The sequence below is a fragment of the Elgaria multicarinata genome, chromosome 7 (assembly GCF_023053635.1).
Source record: "Elgaria multicarinata webbii isolate HBS135686 ecotype San Diego chromosome 7, rElgMul1.1.pri, whole genome shotgun sequence".
Lineage (NCBI taxonomy): Eukaryota > Metazoa > Chordata > Lepidosauria > Squamata > Anguidae > Elgaria > Elgaria multicarinata.
The window spans coordinates 5,537,412-5,560,366 of record NC_086177.1 but is presented as its reverse complement, the minus strand read 5'-3'; the positions used below and the strand labels follow the sequence as shown (position 1 = coordinate 5,560,366).

Sequence of the window (22,955 nt, the reverse complement as noted above, 5' to 3'; positions counted from 1 at the left end):
GTTGCCCAGTTCATTCAAATATGACAAAGGAAACTGTGGTGTGTACAAACCATACTTAGTTAAGAAACCAGATGTTAACCAGGATCAAACTGTAATTTGATGTCTTAGTCTGTTAACTAATTATGGTGTATGCCAACCACAGTTTCTTGTAACTGGAAGAAATGGAAACTTCAGTTTGTTCTAAACAGCAATTGGAAGCTTTAAATCTCCTCTCACTGAATGCAAAAGATGAAAGTGTGGGAGAGTGCATGAGCCAGAGGCTCATCACAGTTTATGTATGTAACCCCCCCAAAAAAACATGCTTTCGCTTCAAATCTGAATCATGCCACTGTCACCAAATATGGCAGTGATTTCTTTTTATGACATTGTACCTGAAGATTTGTCAGGTCCCATGATTCATAGTCTTCATTGGTGCATTCTCGGGGGAAAGATGGTCGGAAATCTACTTTGACAAGCTCCCAGTCTGAGCGGTAACTGATATGTCCAAAGACTCTAAAAAGAAAGATCAAAAGCTTCAGAATGAGGTTCCAGTTAAAGACCTGGAAATAAAATGCAAGAGAATAACATGAAAGAATACATTTTGTTTTCGCTGTTAGGTATAAATACGCCATATTTTCCAACTGTCCTAATATTCAGTGGTTTTGGTCAAATTTCATATATTAGCGGCTAATTGTCCCTATTCCTCCTCCTCTCAGTGCCTACAGACATTTAGCAATTAAAGCAGATATATGCAGAGATAAACAACAGAAGATGGAAGATGGACAGTGATTCCTGCTTCCCTCCATGTTTCTCAATGTTCTCCTCCAGCCTTCTGTGCTTTTCTGTGGGGAAGCTTCAGAATTCTTAGCAGTCAGAGCCTGGCTTACACATGGCTATTTCTGACATGATGAATGCAACATATACAGCCAGGCATGTATGTATGCATGCATCCATTCATATATGGCATGGGTGCAGAACCTCTGGCCTGCGTATCCTCTTAGGATTCCTCAAGGAGGCGGGGCTTAGGGTCCAGGCCCTAACCCCTGAAGGAATCCCCTCAGAGGGCAACCCCACTGTTATTTTCAGTCTGAGATTGAAGACAACAGCAGGGATTCCCCTCCTGGAGCACACCAGCAGCGGAACCCCCACTGTCATCTCTGATCTTAGATCAGAGGTAACAGCGGAAATGCCAGGCAGCCTTCCCTAAACAGGTGAATACCAATGTCCGCTGCCCATCATTACTTTTGTCATCTCTGACCTGAGATTGGAGGCAGCAGCAGGAGTGGGGGGTTGCAGGCAGGGGGCGCTGCCAAGTCCGAACACCCAGGCCACCTTGGATCCCTGCTGCTATTTCTGATCTCAGGGGATGCTGTGCATCCTGGGTCTCTCCTTCCATGATGGGAGGAAGCACAATTCCATGCATTCTTCCATCGCAAAGAAAAAGTAAAGAAAAAAGATGGGGGGGGGGCAGTACATGTCAAGAGGCGGGACCATGCTTCCTGATGTTATTCACCCCACGAAGGGTGGGATGGGGGGCTATCTGGCCCCCAACCCAAAACAGCTCTGCACCCCTGATACATGGCATCCATGCTGTAATACCACCGATTTATGAAGTCTTCGTCCAATTACGAAAGGATCCAGCCGTATCTGGTCACCCATTTAATTGGCAACAATGCCTACTTGAAGATCAGCATCTAAGCTCACGGTTGTTTGCATTCTTAGTATACCTTCTAAAGATTGCTTGATAACCCCTCAACTTTTCCTATGCAGCTTGTGTGCTGATGCATTAAATACTACTTACGTCATGACTAAAGTCTCATCCCCAGGTTCACTGAGTAGGCCATCCACAAAAACTGAGGTACTGGTGAAATTATGAGTGCTCCATGTTTGGCCTTCATCTACACTGAACCTGCAAAGGAAACAATATTATTTGCTAATTACCGCAGATCTAAATTATATTGAATGGGTTTTAAATAATTATTGATCATCTTCATAATCACCATCAATAGTAGCAATTATTTCATTAAGCTTCAGGAAATTCCAAAGCAGCGGAGTTGCAAATCTTCCAAATTTATTCCCAAAAAGTCATTCAGGAAGAAGACAGCAAGCTGTTCTTATCCACCAACTTTTCTGTATGGATGTTTATTAAAAACTTTATCCCAATGAATTGCTATTTCTCCACGTCTCCTCAAAACAGCTATATCAGTTCTCCAGAATCTGGCAAATCTGAAATGCCAGAAACTTCACATTCCCTTATAGAACATCCTGCACAGTGCACCAGGAATCAATGAGTGTTAAGCAACCAAAAGAAAATCACACAGAAAAGTGCTCTGCCATTCATGGGCAAATATTTCTCCCAACATGATAACATCCACTTTCGTGACTTCCTCTGGCAGTTCAGCCTCAATCATTAGCAAGTGTAATGAATCCAACCTTTTCCATCACACCTTTTCCTGCATTGAGCAGGGGGTTGGACTAGATGGCCTTGTAGACCCCTTCCAACTCTGCTATTCTATGATTCTATGATTTTTGAACAGAGAATATGGTAAAACATGGCCATGTTGCAATAGACACCCCCCCTCCCCAAATCTTCATTTGTATATCTCTTCCAGACTGATTCAAGCTGCTGCTGAAAGTCAATGGGCTTGTTCATACAACATGCTAAGCCAGTGGTTCCCAATTGGTGGTCCGCAGACCCCAGGGGGTCCGTGGCACCATTCATTTATTAGCTCTGCAAGGTCTGCATTTTAATAAAAGCAAATACGCCGTCTCTCGCGCTCCGTTTGCTTCGACGGTGACATCATGCGCAAAAGTACCTGCGTGATTTAGCGACTAGCTTCAGAGATTACTTCCCTGCACCTAATCCTGAAAACTCATGGAGAAGGAACCCTTTTGAATGTGGTGATGTTGTACAGCTAACAACTCTATCTGCGGAAGAGCAAGATGCACTTGTTGACGTGACTTGTGATGGTTCATTGAAATCATTTTTCAAAGAATAGAGACTGGACCAATTCTGGGTGAAGGTTTTTCCTGATTATAAGAAGTTAGGTGAAAAAGCTTTGAAACATCTAGTTCCCTTTTGTTCCACATATCTTTGTGAACAAACATTTTTGACATTTTGTTATATGAAGAACAAGCATAGAAATCGGCTTGATGTTCATCCAGATTTGAGATTAAAAGTAGGAAATATCGAACCGGATGTGGAAGGGATTGTTCGGGACAAAAAGAGGCATGATTTCTCCCATCACATTTAGACTTAGTAGCTGCTCAACAGGTCACAATTTGTTCATTTGTAAACTAGACATTAGTAACATTAAATTCAGCTTTATATTCCTAACTAAATCATTGCCATTTTTGCAATGATTTAGTTAGGAATAATCACAAATATCACAAATTTTTTGGTCTGTTTTTTAGTATACCTAAAATCCTTTGCTTATTAGGGGCCACCCCTTATTTTCTCCAAAAAAAATCCTTCGCACAGGTAACTACCATAGAGAGAACAAAAATTTAAAAAGTAGGGGGTCCATGGCTTGGCATTTGAAAAACAAGGGGTCCGCAGTACTTAGCTAATTGGGAACCACTGGGCTAAGCCATTGTTAGGCCGCTAATCCTTTTGCAGCAAATGGTTATTGAGCATGTTTAAACCATGGTTATATAGCCACCACAGTTAGGAATGGTCCACACGACACGCTAAGCCATAACGTTTATCTCAAAATGCTTAACCACCATGGATTAGTGTGTTGTTTGAACAGGGTCAGTATTGTATAGTAATTAGAGTGTTGGACTGGGACTTGAGACTGAGGTTCTAATACCCACATGGCTATGAAGCTCACTGGATGACTTTGGGCTAGTCATTGACTCTCAGCCTAACCTATCTCACATGGTTGTTGTGAGGATAAAATGGAGAAGAGGAGGATCATGTATGCTGCCTAGTGCTCCTTGGAGGAAGGGTGGGATATAAATGATGATGATGATGATGATGATGATGATGATGATGATGATAATAATAATAATAATAGGTAGTAGAGAAATCATCTGGAGGATGCATGACTAGATCCTTCCACCCTATTGATTGAACAATTTGAATTTCGCTCTCTGGAGTTTGTCCAGTCCCATAGAAATATTCTGCTATTTCAGATTCCCCTTTGCATTCCTGAGAGTAGCCAAGAGGCTACATCAGTTTAAGCTATGCCAGGGAGCACCAGGTGTGGTCCTCATCCCTCCCCCCACCTGAAACCTGTTTTGTTTGTTATTCTTAGAATCCTGATAAGTGTCTGTGTTAGTGATCTAGTTTGAAGTTGCATTTTAGTTTCGAAATAACTGACTATTTCTGAACTTCTCTTTGCTTGGTTCTTTAATAAATATATTGAACTGGAAACTGGAGTTATTTTATTTCCTTGCCTAGCCTGAGGGTTGGCTTCATCATGTGCTGGATGGCTTGGCAATTGCACTAACCTGGTTGTTACTGAATTTAAAGGAGGCTCCTTAAAAGGGGCCAGTCCCTCTCCATATATAAAAGACAAGTGCCTTTCTTCTCTCATGAGCAGGCTAAGGGATATTAAAAATACACACGAGCGGTGAGGAATACGAAAAGCGGGACTGGTCACACAACAGCTCACCATGGTTATTTAATTCACAGTGAGGAAAATGGCCACCATTTTGAATATGCACCCTGAACTTGTGGGTTGTTGTGTTGTGTGAACCCAATAAGCCTGAGTTATGCTAGGGTTAAACAATTCTCAAATATGCAACCTGGCACCTGTAGGTGCTATGGCTCATCGTAAGTTAAATAATTGATGACGAGCCACAGCATGTCATCCGAACCTGGCCAATGTGTTGTAGCCTGTCCTGCTTCACAAGGCTGGAGATGCAGGCACAGCAGTGTGTCACAGCCAGTCACTCACTGTCCCAGATTTTCATGTCTACAACAAAGATACAGAGTTCTCTCTGTACCACAGTCTATGGGAGGGTGACATTACAAACTGCAATTGGAAGTCAGTTATTCTCCCTCCACCCCACTAAACAAACCCAATAGCCCTTTCTACACCTAAGGATTATCCCAGGAAAATAGAGGTATCATCCTTGCCTGCTCCCAGGATCCCCTGTGTGTCATTTGCATGCACAGGGATGATCCCAGGACGATCCCTGGAAAAAAGGCAGGTGTAGAAACGGCCAGTGTATGATGGGAGCTATATTAATCCTGAATTCACCCTGATTCTGGGGGTTCTCTTTGTATCTGGGCAACGTTCTTCCATGCCTTCTAGTATGCTGGCAAATTCCAAGCTCTCTTTTCTCATCTGCAGAACTCCATGTAGATTCACACTATGGTGTAATACAGCACAGAATTGTGAAGCTAGCTTTTTTTCTACTCTGATGAAGAACCAAATAGCTTTAGCAACAAAAGAAAAGAAAATGAACCCTGTACAGAAACAAATGCTATGGGTGTAAGTTCTGTATGTAAGGGGTTGAAGACCCTGCAAAAAGTGCAACAATCATATGCGTAGCACTCATTTCTTCCCCAAAAGAGATTTCACTGGGTAATAGCCCCACCCACTCAACATCTTGGCTCTGCTTGTAGCAGACTCCAATGTGCCAGATAAAAAGGTCCCAAGGAAAGGCCTTTCCTCCTTACCTATTTTGTGCATTCTGCTTTTCAAATAATTCACAGAGGTCTGGTGTGTATTAGTGTAGAAACATAGCCAAATGTTCATCTTAATTTTTGCTGAGAAAATGTTACACTAGTAAAATGACTCTTTAAATGTTAGATTAGGAAGTTGACTCCCATGGAAGAAAAAAAATGTTTCAACTGATGGAATATGCTTGGTCCTGAAAATGTGGAAGATGTATGGAAGTTTACTGTATAATTACTTGAGTATTTTCAGTGGAATTGAAGTGTCTTTGATGGCCACAATCACTCCACCATGATCCAGATACAAGATGTGATGCTCCTCTTCAAAAACCTGAAAACAAGGAGAAAATCCCAATAAAATAACTGCTTTCAGAAGAAAATGTACTGCCAAAGTTGTTGGCTTGATTGTATCCCACCATGTTACGTATTTAGTTAAAAGGCCCATAATGAAACATGTTAACTGGCCTGGCCCTTGGAGCACAGAAATTGTTAGACACGTCCTTGAAATGATGATACTCTGTGCTAGGTATAGAGAGTTTGAGTTGGGAGATATGTTTGTTTAAATACATATCCTGAACACTTGCCTGAACTACACTTCCAAAATACATCCTTGCTGCATATCACTCAGTTTGTTTTATTTATTTATGTGTATTTTTAGCCTGCCTATTTGCAGAGGTTCTGAACAGATTGCAATACATTCTGACACAAACAACAAAGCTATAGTTAGCACTAGCCAGGTAGAAAAATCAAAGTGTTAAAGCCCGCTCTCCATCCCATTTTCCACTCTTTCTCATCTACCCCACCAACTCTTGCTCCTCCACCTAACACCCAACGCCTGCCTCCCATCTCCTAGGGCAGAGCTTTCCAAATGGTGTGTCACGACATATTAGTGTGTCCGCTGCAGTGTGTAGCTGTGTCGCGCGAACATAACGAGAAACCTCTGAGTCTATGGGAAATAAGCAATACCAACTTGCATGCATTTTTACGCAGCAAAGGTGCCGATTAGTATGGTGCACGAGTATATTCCCCTTCCGTTGTATCCATGTGTGCACACTGCGGTTGAGGGATCATACAGGTACTGCACATGTTGTCATGCCCTGCTTGGACGCAGAGTCAGAAGATGAGGAGTTGGAAGAAGCAGGGCCCAGCACCAGCCCAGGAGGTGTGGAGTCGGGTCGGGCGGAAACTCCTGCGAAGGTACAGGGGGAAAGGCCAGGCACAAGCATGCAGGCTGGGACCTCTGCCAGCTCAGAGGGCTCAGAGCCAGCAGAGACCGCTGAGAATCGGCAGGGTTCAGAGGACGAAACTAGCAAACCTGGCTTCAGTCAGCTGCGGGCTGAAAAGGAAACCAGGCGGCGGTCACGCCGCCTTAACCAAAAACGCCAGGCAATTAAGGAGCAGCTGAAGGACCGTGACTCAGCTTAAATACGCAGCTGTGGAGCCCGTTAGCTTTGTCAGAGATTAACTGAGCTTTCTGGCGAAAGCCTCGGTTCCTGTATCTCGTGACCTCGTGCCTTGCTCCCTGACTCCTGGTTCCTGATTCCGGCATTGACTCCTGGACCCCGTGACCACGCCTTGCTTCTCTGGACTCCTGGTTGACCGCGGACTGGTTTGTGACTACGCTTGCCTGGTATTGCCCCTGACTTTTGGACTGTTATTTGGACTTTGCTGAATGCGGGCTGCGCTGGCTCTGGACTGGACTCTCAACTACCTGCTTTGCCAACTCCCTTGACTTCGGACCGGACATTGACTACTCTGTAAGCCCCCTCCTCGGCTGTTGCATTGCTTTCTATTAGTGAAACTCAAGCCTCTGACTTTCCCTTCCCCCATCTGCTTGTGTTCTGTAAATAAAACCGAACTGCTGTTTAGCTTCCAGCGTGTTGGTCGTATATCTTTGTCAGCCTCTGGCGGCTTTCCCGGACAGATGTGCAGTATGCATAATCGGACTGAAACAGCTGATTCTGTGTCGCTTCCGGTGACGCGGCTGCACCTGAAGTGACGCATTCAAGAAATTCCATGGGTCCAGTTTTTTGATAGAACACCGTCTCAACCGCCGCTCGATCGCAGCGCGACAAAATTGATTCAATGTGAAAAGTCTTGGAAATGCATGTTATTATCTTGCAAATCATATATTTTTAAAAATAGAAAAGAAAGGTTTTCATGAGATATGTTCTGTCCCCATACATTTCGTTATTACAATTTATGTATGTGTCCGTATCTCTTATAAGGGGTTAGTTTAACCTCCGGTTTGCTAGTAAGACTGAATTACTGTGTCGCGAAATGATGCATGTCTAAAAAGTGTGTCACCAACATGAAAAGTTTGGAAAGCTCTGTCCTAGGGGAATCAAAGAAATCCCTAGTCAACTCTTTCCACAGGCCCCAATATCACAACTCTGCCAAATCAAAGGAATAGTTTTAAAATACCTACAACATCTGGCAATGTACCTGCTATATATTCTAAAATAGCTGCTACAATATCTGTTCTCACACAAGAGAGCTTTCTTCTCCCATAATGTGCTTCTCTTCTCACATTATGACATATTCCCCACCCACCCATCCTACCCCTCTTTACTAAGGGGTAAGGTCCACTAAACTCAGTGGGTAATCATTAATATTTATCTATTTGATTGATTTATACCCCACCTTGCCACCAAAAAAATGGTGCTCAAGGTGGCGAACCCAAAAAAATTAAATAAAAACTTGGTTTAAACACTCATAAAACAAATACATTAAAAACACAATTGAAAAAACACAACAATAAAGGAATAAAAACAGCACCCGGTCCTCTTCCGTACCAACGGCCTGCTTGAATAAAAACGTATTTGCCTATGACTGGCCACTAAAGCTATCAGTATAAATGTGTGCTTCCTGCAATGTATTATTTTCTTAGTATTTGCTTATTGTAATCATCTTCAGAACACTTTTAGATCTATTTAGTAATTCCCCTCAGTGAGGTCTTTTTAACGTATGTATTAGATAGGTAACCTCTCTGCCTGAAAACATCCAAGGTAATCTGCAAGAAGTATATATGGAGCATGAAACAAAATGACCAGAACAAATGCCTGACCAAATGTAGCAGGATTTTTTAAGGGTTATGAGTGTGGCAAAGAAAAGATGATGTTGTTGTTGTTGTTGTTGATGATGATCTATCCAGAAGTGCTAAGGTGCTATACAGAAAATTTGTTCTGTGTTGTTAATCTCCCAAGAGATCTGTGTTGGATCTGCTAAACCTGAAATGCACAAATTTGAAATACGGCCAATTTTGAATATTCAAAATTTAAATTCACTCTTGACCAGTTAGTTGAAAGGGATGATGAGTTACTCTTATTTGCTGACTTGCAGGGTACAAATCAGATTCCAAATACCACTCACCAGCCAAACATTCAACTAAAACATGCACTGCACTAATGACAATGTACATTCAATCAGCTAAGAGTGGTTTAGATCCTCCGAAGTCATTTGGAGGATTTAATTGACTCAATAGATTCAGACAGACCTACTACAATGCTATACAGAAGTTTGTTAGCACATGATAACAAACACTTTGGGAGGAATGGGACAGGGACTTGTAGTGTTAGATGTACCTAAGATGATGGAAACAAACTTTGATTTCCATTAAGTACATGTCTCCAGATTTAAAGTTGCACCTAATCCAACAAAAAATTAAACACTGCATATACTGGACCCCACAACACTTATTAAGGAAAATGTTACTATGCAAATTAATTTTGTACTGGATATTGTCAGAAATTAAGCGTGTCCAAGCAATCCATCCAAACTACTGGATGGATGTTATGGGCCTTCATGAATGCTAAAAAGCTAATAGTGCAAAGCTGGAAGGAGAAATCTACTCTATAATACATTGGACAGAAAGTCTCACAACTCTGGTGACTTTTGAAAAGGATTATCATCACTAACAGCTTTGTCCAGACAAATACATAAACATTTGGTCCACATATTTAGAATTGTATTTGTAGTGGGAATTGTGACCAGTGTATGATTATAACGCTATAAACTTTTATTTACATTTATATTCCTATTATTAATTTAGGGTGACCATATGAAAAGGAGGACAGGGCTCCTGTATCTTTAACAGGTGTATTGAAAAGGGAATTTCAGCAGGTGTCATTTGTATGTATGGAGAACCTGGTGAAATTCCCTCTTCATCACAGCAGTTAAAGCTGCAGGTGCCCTGACCTCTTTTAAATCTGGTCACAGTACAGCTTTAACTGTTGTGATGAAGATGGAATTTCACCAGGTTCTCCATATATACGAATGAGGGTGGATTCCTGCATTGAGCAGGGGGTTGGACTCGATGGCCTTGTAGGCCCCTTCCAACTCTGCTATTCTATGATTCTATGATTCTATGACACCTGATGAAATTCCCTTTCCTTTGCAACTGTTAAAGATACAGGAGCCCGGTCCTCCTTTTCATAGGGTCACCCTAATTAATTCTATTGATGATGATGGTGATGATGATTCTCTCTTTTTCCCTTCTCTTTTTTTTATTTTCTGCCCCTGCCCCAGTGTTATTGTTGTTGTTCTGAATGTGTCTGTGCTCTGTATGAATAGTTAAAAACCTGCATAAAAAGTGTTAATACAAAAAACCCCACACAAATGTACAATAGTTATACATTTATTTATTTATTTCTACAGCACCATCAGTGTATGTAGTATTTTATGGAGCTTCACAAACAAGAAATGGACGAGTCCTTGCTCACAGGAAGTTTACGGCCTAAAACTGATAGGAGGAAAGAGTGTGTGGAGGAAGGTAGCAAGCGATGAATGTGGACCAATTCAGTTATGCGCTGACAAAGTTCCACCTTTACCTGGGCCCCTTGATCAGCTCCTTAAATATATTTTGTCTCTTTAAGAGCCTTTCTTTCCATCAGATGTCAAGTTTCTACCTTTTACCTTCTCCTCTCAGTAACATGGGGTTTAGGCCTTAGGAGTGGTGTAAATGACACTCCGGACAACAAGGTTTTAAACAACCTATTTACTATGTTATATAAAATGGCAAAACCACATAAACTAAGGCTTTTACTCAAATAGAGCTTTTAGATTTCAAAAGGCATTTATAATGAAAATAAAAGAAGTTAAACCGCAGTTTCCTCTAGCCTAGCTATGCTTTCACCTGTAGGCTTTGGCCTAGAGTCTCTTCCAGCCTTCTCCTGGCTGTTCTTCAGAGCTTTTCTCTGTTCCAGAGTCTCTCTCAGTGGCTAGGGTGACCATATGAAAAGGAGGACAGGGCTCCTGTATCTTTAACAGTTGCATAGAAAAGAGAATTTCAGCAGGTGTCATTTGTATATATGGGGAACCTGACGAAATTCCCTCTTCATCACAGCAGTTAAAGCTGCAGGAGCTATACTAGAGTGACCAGATTTAAAAGAGGGCAGGGCACCTGCAGCTTTAACTGTTGTGATGAAGAGGAAATTTAACCAGAGTTCCCATATATACAAATGACACCTGCTGGAATTCCCTTTTCAATACACCTGTTAAAGATACAGGAGCCCTGTCCTCCTTACCATTTGGTCACCCTATCATACGGTGACCAATCGTCCGGATTTGGCCGGACATGACAGGAAATTGGGGGGGAACACCGTCCAGCCGGAAATGGCCTCCCCCCCCTTTTGCCCGGGGAAAAAAGGCTCCCCAAGTTTCTATCGGGGCCTCTCCTTGGTCGTCGTCACCATGGCGACCAAGGAGAGGCCCCAACAGAAGCCGGGGGAGCCTTAACACGCGGCGCTGGGGCCTTCTATCGATTGGAGCGTCCCCTCCATGGAGGAGACGCTCCAATCGATAGAAGGCCCCAGTGCCGCGTGTTTCCCAAACGCGGAAACACACGGCTTTAAAACCCGCCCACCTCGGGTCTCTCTGATGGGCGGGTCTTAAAGCCGGGTGTTTCCGCGTTTGGGAAACACGCGGCGCTGGGGGCCTTCTATCGATTGGAGCGTCCCCTCCATAGAGACGCCGGCGTCTCCATGGAGGAGACGCTCCAATCGATTGAAGGCCCCAGCGCCGCGTGTTTCCCAAACGCGGAAACACCCGGCTTTAAGACCCGCCCACCTCGGGTCTCTCCGATGACGTCATCGGAGAGACCCGAGGTGGGCGGGTCTTAAAGCCGCGTGTTTCCGCGTTTGGGAAAGACGCGGCGCTGGGGGCCTTCTATCGATTGGAGCGTCCCCTCCATAGCGTCTCTATGGAGGGGACGCTCTCTCCAATCGACGCGGAAACACCCGGCTTTAAGACCCGCCCACCTCGGGTCTCTCCGATGACGTCGACGTCATCGGAGAGACCCGGATGGAACAGGGGGGCGGGTCTTAAAGCCGGGTGTTTCCGCGTTTGGGAAACACGCGGCGCTGGGGCCTTCTATCGATTGGAGCGTCCCCTCCATAGAGACGCCGGCGTCTCTATGGAGGGGACGCTCCAATCGATAGAAGGCCCCAGCGCCGCGTGTTTCCCAAACGCGGAAACACCCGGCTTTAAGACCCGCCCCCCTGTTCCATCCGGGTCTCTCCGATGACGCCGACGTCATCGGAGCCTAATTAATTTTTAAAAGGAGAGGAAGGGCAGGTGAGTGTGGGTCTGTGGGAGAGCATTGAACTATCTAATTAATTTTTTAAAGGAGAAGAAGGGCAGGTGGGTGTGGGTCTGTGGGAGAGCATTGCACTAATCTAATTATTTTTTTAAAGGAGAGGAAGGGCAGGTGGGTGTGGGTCTGTGGGAGAACATTGCACTAATCTAATTATTTTTTTAAAGGAGAGGAAGGGCAGGTGGGTGTGGGTCTGTGGGAGAGCATTGCACTAATCTAATTAATTTTTTAAAGGAGAGGAAGGGCAGGTGGGTGTGGGTCTGTGGGAGAGCATTGAACTATCTAATTAATTTTTTAAAGGAGAGGAAGGGCAGGTGGGTGGGTGTCTGGGAGAGCATTGCACTAATCTAATTAATTTTTTAAAGGAGAGGAAGGGCAGGTGGGTGTGGGTCTGTGGGAGAACATTGCACTAATCTAATTATTTTTTTAAAGGAGAGGAAGGGCAGGTGGGTGTGGGTCTGTGGGAGAGCACTGCACTAATCTAATTATTTTTTTTAAGGAGGTGAAGGGCAGGTGGGTGTGGGTCTGTGGGAGAGCATTGCACTAATCTAATTAATTTTTTAAGGAGGGGAAGGGCAGGTGGGTGTGGGTCTGTGGGAGAGCATTGCACTAATCTAATTAATTTTTTTAAGGAGGGGAAGGGCAGGTGGGTGTGGGTCTGTGGGAGAGCATTGCACTAATCTAATTAATTTTTTTAAGGAGGGGAAGGGCAGGTGGGTGTGGGTCTGTGGGAGAGCATTGCACTAATCTAATTAATTTTTAAAAGGAGGGGAAGGGCAGGTGTGTGTGTGTCTGGGAGAGCATTGCACTAATCTAATTAATTTTTTAAAGGAGGGGAAGGGCAGGTGGGTGGGTGTCTGGGAGAGCATTGCACTAATCTAATTAATTTTTTTAAGGAGGGGAAGGGCAGGTGGGTGTGGGTCTGTGGGAGAGCATTGCACTAATCTAATTAATTTTTTTAAGGAGGGGAAGGGCAGGTGGGTGTGGGTCTGTGGGAGAGCATTGCACTAATCTAATTAATTTTTAAAAGGAGGGGAAGGGCAGGTGTGTGTGTGTCTGGGAGAGCATTGCACTAATCTAATTAATTTTTTAAAGGAGGGGAAGGGCAGGTGGGTGGGTGTCTGGGAGAGCATTGCACTAATCTAATTAATTTTTAAAAGGAGGGGAAGGGCAGGTGGGTGCGGGTCTGTGGGAGAGCATTGCACTAATCTAATTAATTTTTAAAAGGAGGGGAAGGGCAGGTGGGTGGGTGTCTGGGAGAGCATTGCACTAATCTAATTAATTTTTAAAAGGAGAGGAATGGCAGGTGGGTGGGTGTCTGTGGGAGAGCATTGAACTAATTAATGCACATGATAATAATAATGCATATAAAAATGTAATAAATAAATAAATGTGACCGAGGCCACACCCCCTTGGGGGTCGGACATGTTGAGTTGGCTCCGCCTTGGGGGTGGGCATGTTGGGGTGGCCACGCCTCCTGAGGGCGGCCATTTTGTCCTCCTTTTTGGTTTCCAAAATATGGTCACCCTACCCTATCAGTAGCTCTCTCTGTAGTTCCCACTCTCCTGTGTACAGTTAAATTCACCCCTTTTTATACCCTCCCCCAGAACTGAAAACATACAATCAGGTGACCTAAAACTGGGGAAAAGAAACTTAACTCCTTTAGGAGGGGAAATGAAACTCAGGAATGCCCCCTCCTATCAGGAGATTTTTGGCCCTTCAGCCTTAAACCAAACCCAAGCCTGACTAGGCCTCAAACCTGCACACGCACACTTAAACTTGGTTACGGCTGCTAGTGAGGATTAAGCTCCAGGCTTTCCAGAAAGGTTAAACTTTGGAGAGGGAGTTGAAGGGACAGAAAAGTGGCACCCTGTAGGTGTCCTAAGAGGGAGTCTCCAGACAAAAGGAACAGCAATGGGGAATGGGAGGAGTGTGTTAAGAGAGCAAAAGACCTCTAAGCAGTAGTGGGGAGTAGAGCTGAAGCTCAGAAAGAGAAACTCAGGCCACAGCTAGACCTAAGGTTTATCCTGGGATCATCCAGGGTTCACCCCTGCCTGAGCACTGGATCCCCTGTGTGTCACCTAGATGAACAGGTTTGATCCCTGGATGATCCAGGGATAAACCTTAGGTCTAGCTATGGCCAAAGAGAGAAAGAAGGGATGGGGCAAAAGTTATGAAGAGCTTTCAAGGCAAGGACTAGGAGCCTGCACTACGTATGAAAGGGTTTGGGAAGCTAGTGAAGGAATTTGGGGAGGGAAACCACAGGAGAGTAAATCACTTTGACAGAGGTGTTTTGGGATAGAGGTGAGAATATTGAGGTATAAAAGAGGAATACCAGAGAGGAGAACACTGCAGTGCTCAAAGCATGAGTGAACTAGAATATGAACCAGAGTTTTTAGCCAAAGAGATGGAGAAGAATGCGCAGGGTTTTTTTTTCAGTGTTGTACAGAGAGAAGCAACATGACTTGGCAACACATTGAGCAAAGAAGCAAAGATAAAACCAATGCTGCTTGCCTGGTCAACAGTGTAGATGGCGAGGCTGGTTGCCGAAGCATGTGGAGAGCAATCAAGGAAGGCGGATAAGGAGAGCAATCTCCTCACCTGGCAGCAAGAAAATTATCTGTAAGAGCAGTTTTAGCAAGAGCAGTTTCAGTGGAATGTTGAAGGCAGATGCCAGATTATAAAGGGTTAAGAGTTTGAGAACAGAAAGTCAATAAAGTCGGAGTAAAAAAAACAGTACATTCCAGGAGTTTGGAGCCAAAGGGAAGAAACAAGACTGCCCTATAGCTAGAGGGCTAAGTATCTGACCCTAAGGTCTGATGCTGCAAAGTGCTTCTTACATCCACTGACCTAGGGAGGTGGTGGCCTCTCCCACCCTAGAGGCCTTCAAGAGGCAGCTGGACAGCCATCTGTCAGGGGTGCTTTGAGGCAGATTCCTGCATTGAGCAGGGGGTTGGACTCGATGGCCTTAAAGTAGGGTGACCCTATGAAAAGGAGGACAGGGCTCCTGTATCTTTAACAGTTGCATAGAAAAGGGAATTTCAGCAGGTGTCATTTGTATATAGAGAGAGCCTGACGAAATTCCCTCTTCATCACAACAGTTAAAGGTGCAGGAGCTATACTAGAGTGACCAGATTTAAAAGAGGGCAGGGCACCTGCAGCTTTAACTGTTGTGATGAAGAGGAAATTTCACCTGGTTCCCCATATATACAAATGACACCTGCTGAAATTTCCTTTTCAATACAACTGTTAAAGATACAGGAGCCCTGTCCTCCTTTTCATATGGTCACCCTACTTAAAGGTCCCTTCCAACTCTTCTAGGATTCTATGATGAGTCAAGGGAAGGTTGGTTTGTTTTTGAGATGGTGTCATATTTGAATGCAGTAAGGAAAGAGCCAATGGAGAGGAATAGGTTGCTGATCTAGTGGAGGCAAACAAGAGCCATGAGAGAAAAGTGACAAGGGACATGTGGGGACCTAGATGACAGCAGCCTCTCACTGAGAAATACCAGGATGGGAAGAATGGACTGAGGCAGGCAGGGGGGCGATAGGATCAGGAAAGAGTTTAGATAAATTGAAATGAACACTTCACTTTTAGCATTGATGTAAGAGGCAAGGCCCTGGGCAGAAAATGGAATGAGGAAGCAGAGGAGCAGGCTTTCTTAGAACATTTAGAGTGTAGAAGAGATGCTGAGTTCTGCTAGAACGGGTTTGGACCAATGTAATGTAACGCTGTTGCAGAGCCAGACCAAGACTTTTTTTTCTGCCTGAGGTGGAGCACCAAAAACCACCCAATCAAGGTGCATAGTACCCAAGGCCGGCCACCTTACTTTGGCACCCGAGGCAGAAAATTTTGCAAGCACCTCTCCCCATCCCTGGGAGTAAAGCTACAATAATAATAAATTAAATAATCATTTGCTGTCCTTTCATGGCCCCCCAAATCTCTCATGCTGCCTAATGATAGGGTAGACCTAAACGTTGCATGGACAGGTAATTGGCAGAGGAGAAGGAGAAACCTCTTTATTTAAAGTGAACAGAGTCAAGCAGGCCTTTTATTTCCTTTAAAAGCTATCAGCAGTCTAACAGCATGAGCAGAGATAATAAGGGAATAAGTCAGGGCTGTGGTTTTGTGGGGTGAACAGTTCACTGGGACAGTGGGGCAAAGGAATCAAGCATTTAAGGATTAGGACTTGAAGGAATGTGAGACTGCAGGATGGAAGAAGAAGGAAGAAGTATCAGAGGAGATAAAGTAGGAGCAATGCTTTTGAGAAAGACACAGCAGTAAATGACTGCTGGTTACAGAAGGAGTAAGAGACAGAACAGGAGGAATATGGGCAGCGTGTGATGCTGAAAGTGATATGGTGATGCTCAGAGAGTAGGAATTCCACAGCAGAGAGGTGTGATATGGAATACATGCTCTTAGAAAATGCAATATTAAGTGAGTGGCTGTGGAAGTGAGTGAGGGGCAGTCCTTAAAGAAGTAATAATACAATGTCATTGATAAAGCATTGATAGATACACTCATTGAGGCTGTAATGTCCAGTATATTTACTAAAACTAAGTATTTCTGAATACCATGGGATTTACTTTGCTGTAAATATGTTTAGGATTGGACTGCCACTGAATATTTTTTTATAAAAAAAATCCTATTATGTTGCCATGACTTCAGGGAAGTGTTCCAATATCACTAGTTATAAAATAGAAATTGTAGCCCAAATCCAATTGTTCATGTGAGCAAAAGTAAGCTGTTTTGTGCACATAGCTGTGGCAAAATCATTACCGACAGACAATGCCTGCTCCCCAAAAGTGGATTGGGCCTGTAACCAATGATCTGGGCAGGGCTGTGCACACACAACGGCATGATTCAGTCTCTCATCAAGCTTGGGGAATTTATGTAGAACCCTTGCACTTGCTCTCTTGTGTTCGTTCTCTCTCTCTTTTTCTCTCTCTTCCTTTAACTGTACAAAGGCTCTTGTTAATGGGGTTGTGGGCTTTGATAATGAAATTAATGTATGTGAATATATATAACAAAATGAAGCCATTGTGTTGGGTCCATATACAGACGACTATTTTAATTTCTTACCTGTCTCCAGGTTTTGCCACAGTCAGATGTTATATACATTTCTTCTTTATATTCAACAAGTTGGGCACCCAGATTTCCTGAGAACAAAGGTAAAATGAGCAGGGGTTACTAGGCCTATGCAAATGGTTCATTGTATTCTACAGACCCACCAAATGAGGGGTTAGAATTGGCTCTGTTTCACCTAAATCTACCATCTGTCATTTAAAGTAATTTCATCTTGGTGCCAAGATAAATTAATTATTCCCTCTCTTTAGTATGAGAGTCTCTTAAAAGTATGAATATGTCCCTTTAATCACATTCCCCACCCCCAGCTTTGCAACAGCAAAACCCATGATAGTGATACCCATTATGCCATCGGGCATCAGGCAAATTCCTCCCTAACTGATCAAAATTCATCCCTCACTGAACTACTGAACTGTGGGCAAGATAGTAATTGAATTGCCCAGGCAAAGTCACAGCTGCTTCTTCCCATTCTCTATGGAAACAGCAGCAGTAGTTGAATTCCACACATGGGGATCTGAAGCACACATATATCATATAGGCCTTCAATTGCATATGCAATTCCCTCACAGTTTCTGTAGCACCCCAGACAGTGATTGATGTGGAGGAGTACTTTACAGATGTGGGGTAGCAGGAGTCTGCTTCAGGAACCCCACATTCCTCAAGTCCCTCAGAAGAAGAAGACTTCAAGCAAAGAACATGCATCCATGTCTATGTTGACTCACCAACCATCCAGGACCCCTTACTCTCCTGTAAGATCCTTGTTTGGAAGACAGAGAACATTTTGGTTGGCCACTTAGCAAGGTCTGCTTCAGCTAAGGTCTACTGTGGAAGCAACGTCTCTCTTCCCTGTGAGTTCTCACAAGATTTTGAACAACTGAACCTTGCCCCAAACTGCTATGTCTATGGCTAGCAAACCCCTCTTCCAAGGAAGGAAGAACGGAGCTGCTGAAGACCTGAGGGCTTTCAGCCTGATTAAAACAGGCCAATTTTCTTGTAGGCAACACTGAGGAATCATCCAGGGCTTACCCCACCTTCACCCATTAGTGGCAGTGATGACAACCAGCCATCACTAGCAGAAATCACAGGTCAACATGAGTTTATATCTTATTGTAGTCATTAATTACATTTGTATCCCAACTTTCTCCAAGGAACTCAGGGCACAGTACAGGAAGATATTCCACTTTATCCTATCAACAAGCCTGCAAGGTAGGCTGGGTTGAGAGACAGTGGCTTGTCCAAGTTTCATGGCTGAACAGAAATTGAACCCAGTCCTCTCCTGTCCATGTTCAGTCGTTCATCCACTTACACCACACTGGCTTACAGTGATGGTAAGAACACAGGAACACAGGAAGTTGCCTTATACCAGGCTGACAATTTGTCCACCTAGCCCAGTACCGTCTACTCTGATTGGCAGCAGCTCTCCAGGGCCTCAGGCAAGGAGAAAGGCATTTCCCATCACCTATTACCGGATCCTTTCTTAACTGGATATGCCAAAGATTGAAGCTGCAACCTTCTCAGCTATTTTTCCTTTTTTTAAGAGAAGGTCCCAGTAGCATGACAAACCCAGTGCTGAGGCTCAGCATGGAAGGGAGAAGGCTGCCCTGCAAAAATCCAGCCCCAATTCCTTTGGACTGGAACATAAAAAACCATCCCAAATGTAGATACTAGGCTTGATCCTAAGTTTGTCATCAACCCTACTATACAAATTAATGAAAACATTGAGGTCCACTTGCCTCAACATCTAACTGCTGTCATATCAGACAGCCTGACTCTAGTTTCCCCAGAGTTCTGACATGATAGCAAAGAAACTGGGTCTTCAGGATCACCTCTATGGAGTCATGCTGATCTAAATTAATTTAGATTAACAAAGTAGCCTTGTATCTTTTTCTTGAGAAGGCATCTAGGGAACTTCACTAACAACATCAACAACATGATCCTTTGTTACCTTCATCCCTGCTTGGATCAATCTGGCAAAATATCTCACTACAGTTTTACTTCTTTGTGAAACCTGAAGCCAAGCAGTTACTGAGTGATTCATTCTTGGCTTCATCCCCTCTCTGACTCTCTTCTTCTGAGTTGAACAAAGGCCCCACTGTATTTCTTATTTCCTTCTGTTTCTAACATCTGTGTTATAACCCTCCTTACTGATTCTAGTGTCTTGTGCTGTTGCAGCCCCTACTCTGCCTTTGATCCTAATTTTCTCCTGACTAGCTTGTACTATATCAGCGTTTTCATTCCTGGTATTTTTCCCCCTGTAATGCAACTTTGTTTTCACATCATGATAAATATCCCTATGCAACCAGTTTGGTTTTCTGCCATTTTCCCCCTGTGATCAGCATGGCTTACAATTGTGTCTTCGGTGTCACTTTAAAAAACAAGGACAGGCCCTTTTAGCACTTCCTTCCATGGGACTTTACTTTGCCACTTGTCAAAATTGACTTTTCTGAAATATAATTAAATAAAAATAGATTTTGCTGTTTTATTTCATATGGGCCCTAGCTTGAATGCATCTCCGAAGGTGACTTCCTATTAGCCACAAGCCAAGTTTTCAGTGCCCAATCCTAGGGGGTTGCCTCTCTGAGATTGGAGCCCCTGTGTATCCTATTCTCTGCCACCATGTAGACAGGCAGGGCGGGAGGGAGGAAGACAGAGGGGGAAATGTCATTTTACAGTTTGTCATTTTACAGTTTTAGCTGGACAAGCCTCTTGGCTCATCTACAGAGCTGATCTACCTTGTGTGTGAGCTGGGCAATGGAGTGGCTTTAGGATCCTGTTGATCTTGGCTCCTCCTCCTCCTCCCTCTCACCACCCTGCCCCATCCCATGCCTCCCCTCCATGCCTCCCCTCCCCAAGTTCTTCTGAAATCACTGTTGTAACCTTGAAAGAATAGCTGCTGTACTGCTTTCTATGGCAGCTCTGTGGGGTGGGAAGGTGGAGTTTGACAGAAATTGTCATTCCCTTTATCTTGGACATCCTTTCATCCATTACGCCTCTCTAGAATGTGCCAAAGCAGCCCTAAAAATTTACTTTTCACGCATGAGACATATTCCATATCACTTTGGTAATATATAAAGTAGATTTTAATTTCTAGATTGCCTTCAACACATATTACTGGTAAGAAGTCACTAGCTGTCTTATGCAGGACTGCATACTTTACTACAAACCTCAAAATAAAAGGTTTGATGCCACTGCCTGAGCTTCATCCTGAACTTCCCAGTGATTCTATACAGATTGTCACACTGAATCAATGTTCAGACATTACTCTCATGCCACTAGGTTTGCCTAGGCTGAAAGCAAAACAAGTACATAGAAAACAACTTCGATGTGCAGAATATGCAGATGGGATTGCACTCCCCGTAGAAGACCAAGGACACAGTCTGGGAGGCTTTCTGGATTCTGAGCTCACTGGGGAAGCCTGGGTGCCTGCAGTGTCCAGGAGTGCATTCTATCAGCTTAGGCTGGTGCACCTGCAGCGATCCTTTCTGGAGAAGACGGACCTTTCCTCAGTTATCCAAGCGCTAGTCATGTCCAGGCTGGACTACTGTAATGTGCTGTAAGTGGGGCTGCCTTTGAAGACAGTTTAGAAACTTCAGCTGGAGTAGAATGCATCTGCCTAGGGTTTGGTGGGGGTGAGGTATGTTTAGCCTGGAGAAGAGAAGATTGAGGGGAGACATGAGAGCACTCTTCAAAGACTTAAAAGGTTGTCACACAGAGGAGGGCCAGGATCTCTTCTCGATCCTCCCAGAGTGCAGGACATGGAATAACGGGCTCAAGTGTCAGGAAGCCAGATTCCGGCTGGACATCAGGAAAAACTTCCTGACTGTTAGAGCAGTACGACAATGGAATCAGGTACCTAGGGAGGTTGTGGGCTCTCCCACACTAGAGGCCTTCAAGAGGCAGCTGGACAGCCATCTGTCAGGGATGCTTTAGGGTGGATTCCTGCATTGAGCAGGGGGTTGGACTCGATGGCCTTGTAGGCCCCTTCCAACTGTGCTATTCTATGATTTGATCATGTAATGCCTATACTGTGTCAGCTGCATTGGTTACCAGTGTGTTTCCAAACTCAATTCAAAGTGCTGTTTTTGACCTTTAAAGCCCTAAACAGTTTGGGACCAAGTGACCTTCACACATATCAGCCTGCCCACACTTAAAGATCAGAAAGAGAGGCCCTTATCATTTGCCCACCTGTGAGAGCAATTAGGTGGGTGTCCACACGAGAGTCTTCTCTGTGGTGGCCCCAAACCTCTGGAACAAACTCCTATCTGAGGTTTGCCATGCTCTGTCATTGCAGGCTTTTAAAAAGGTCTTGAAAACATAATTTTATTGTGGCCTTCTTGACATGATTACTGTTGTTGCCAGTTTTGTTTGCTTTTATTGTTTTTAATTGCTATTTATTGTGTTTAAGTTTATATACAAACCCTAAGACACACCCGCGATTCTAAGACGCACCCCATTTTTAGAGATGTTTATATGTGGAAAAAAGTGTGTCTTAGAATCGAAGAAATAGGGTAATACTAATGGGAGATCTGGGTATAGATACGTGCAGAATCTCCCAATTCAGGAGCTCATCATTTTACATAGTATGGGGAAAGTAAACAAAAGTCATATGAGGGAACACGGAGGAAGTATTAAGTGTGTGAGCAAAAGCCTTGCTCCCAGTCTCACTGGGCGTAGAGGTAAGGATGGGAGTAATGTCTGAACAGGCTCTAAAAGTCATTTTATATATTGGACAGAATGTGGTGACAGACTGAGGTGTGAGAATTTTGGAATGCACTACATCAAGCTGATGTGGGAGTCTCACTTTTTTTTAAGATCTCCATGTAACAAGCTCTCTGCATTCAGTAAACTACCACATCAGGAAAAGGCCTTAACCCCTCTGATATTCCAGTTTTCTACATGTGTAAGTTTGGGGTTGGGTTTCTTCTTTACATTTTACATTTTTTTTGTAAAAATATGATTGCTCCCATCTGCTGTCTGAAGCAGTGCAGCTGGGAAAAACAGCAATCTCATTCTTCATAGAAGAGCTTTATAGACCTTTTCAGGCATTCTTGTTCACTGCAAGGTTAAAAATCATGCGGGAAAGAGCAGGGAGCAGGCTAGCAAGCCCCGCCCCCTCCAGTATATCCTCTTCCCCGTGTTTGGGGGCTCCCATAAGTTAAAGGGGAGCCATTCAAGTGTTAAACACTCCTTCCCCCTATTGGCACACTTTTTGTCCACAGGTCGTGTGGAGTTATCCAGCCTTTCGATAGCTGTTGGGACTGTCAAGGCCCTTGCCTTCTATGACAGAGGCAAGGCGACATCACTGGTTCCAGAGGTTCTGATAGTCTTGTTGCTGTGCCAGTCGTGTTTCTTCGGATACAACCAGCCAAGAAAACTATACTTGCAGTACAGTAGGAACACCTTTGCAACCAGTTCTTGTTGTTTTAACTGTGGAAACTGAGGGATAGAGCCAGATTATTAGATCAAATCACCATACATCATGGGTGGAGAAACTCTTTCAGTCTGAGGGCCAAATTCACTTTTGGAGAAGTTCTTGATTGACATATGCCAGTGGTGGGTAGGGCCAAAAATACAAAATGCACCAATGTATCATATCTTAAAGTTCTTACTAAAAGCTCCATCACACCGGGGGTTAACACGCTCCCTACCTTCGCTTCTCCGCCCATGTTT

At 43.9% G+C, this 22,955-nt stretch overlaps 1 protein-coding gene across 2 annotated transcripts in view; it reads right to left on the bottom strand.

Annotated features, from left to right (window-relative positions):
- SORCS2 (sortilin related VPS10 domain containing receptor 2) overlaps positions 1–22,955 on the bottom strand; it is a 167,734-nt gene that overhangs the window by 30,924 nt on the left and 113,855 nt on the right. For both annotated transcript variants that reach the window (XM_063130150.1, XM_063130152.1), the window contains exons 12-15: positions 17,283–17,359; positions 5,848–5,939; positions 1,781–1,888; positions 372–492 (exon numbers count right to left, since the gene is read on the bottom strand). In XM_063130150.1, coding sequence (XP_062986220.1) covers positions 372–492; positions 1,781–1,888; positions 5,848–5,939; positions 17,283–17,359 — 398 coding nt within the window. The remainder of the gene's footprint in view (positions 1–371; positions 493–1,780; positions 1,889–5,847; positions 5,940–17,282; positions 17,360–22,955) is intronic.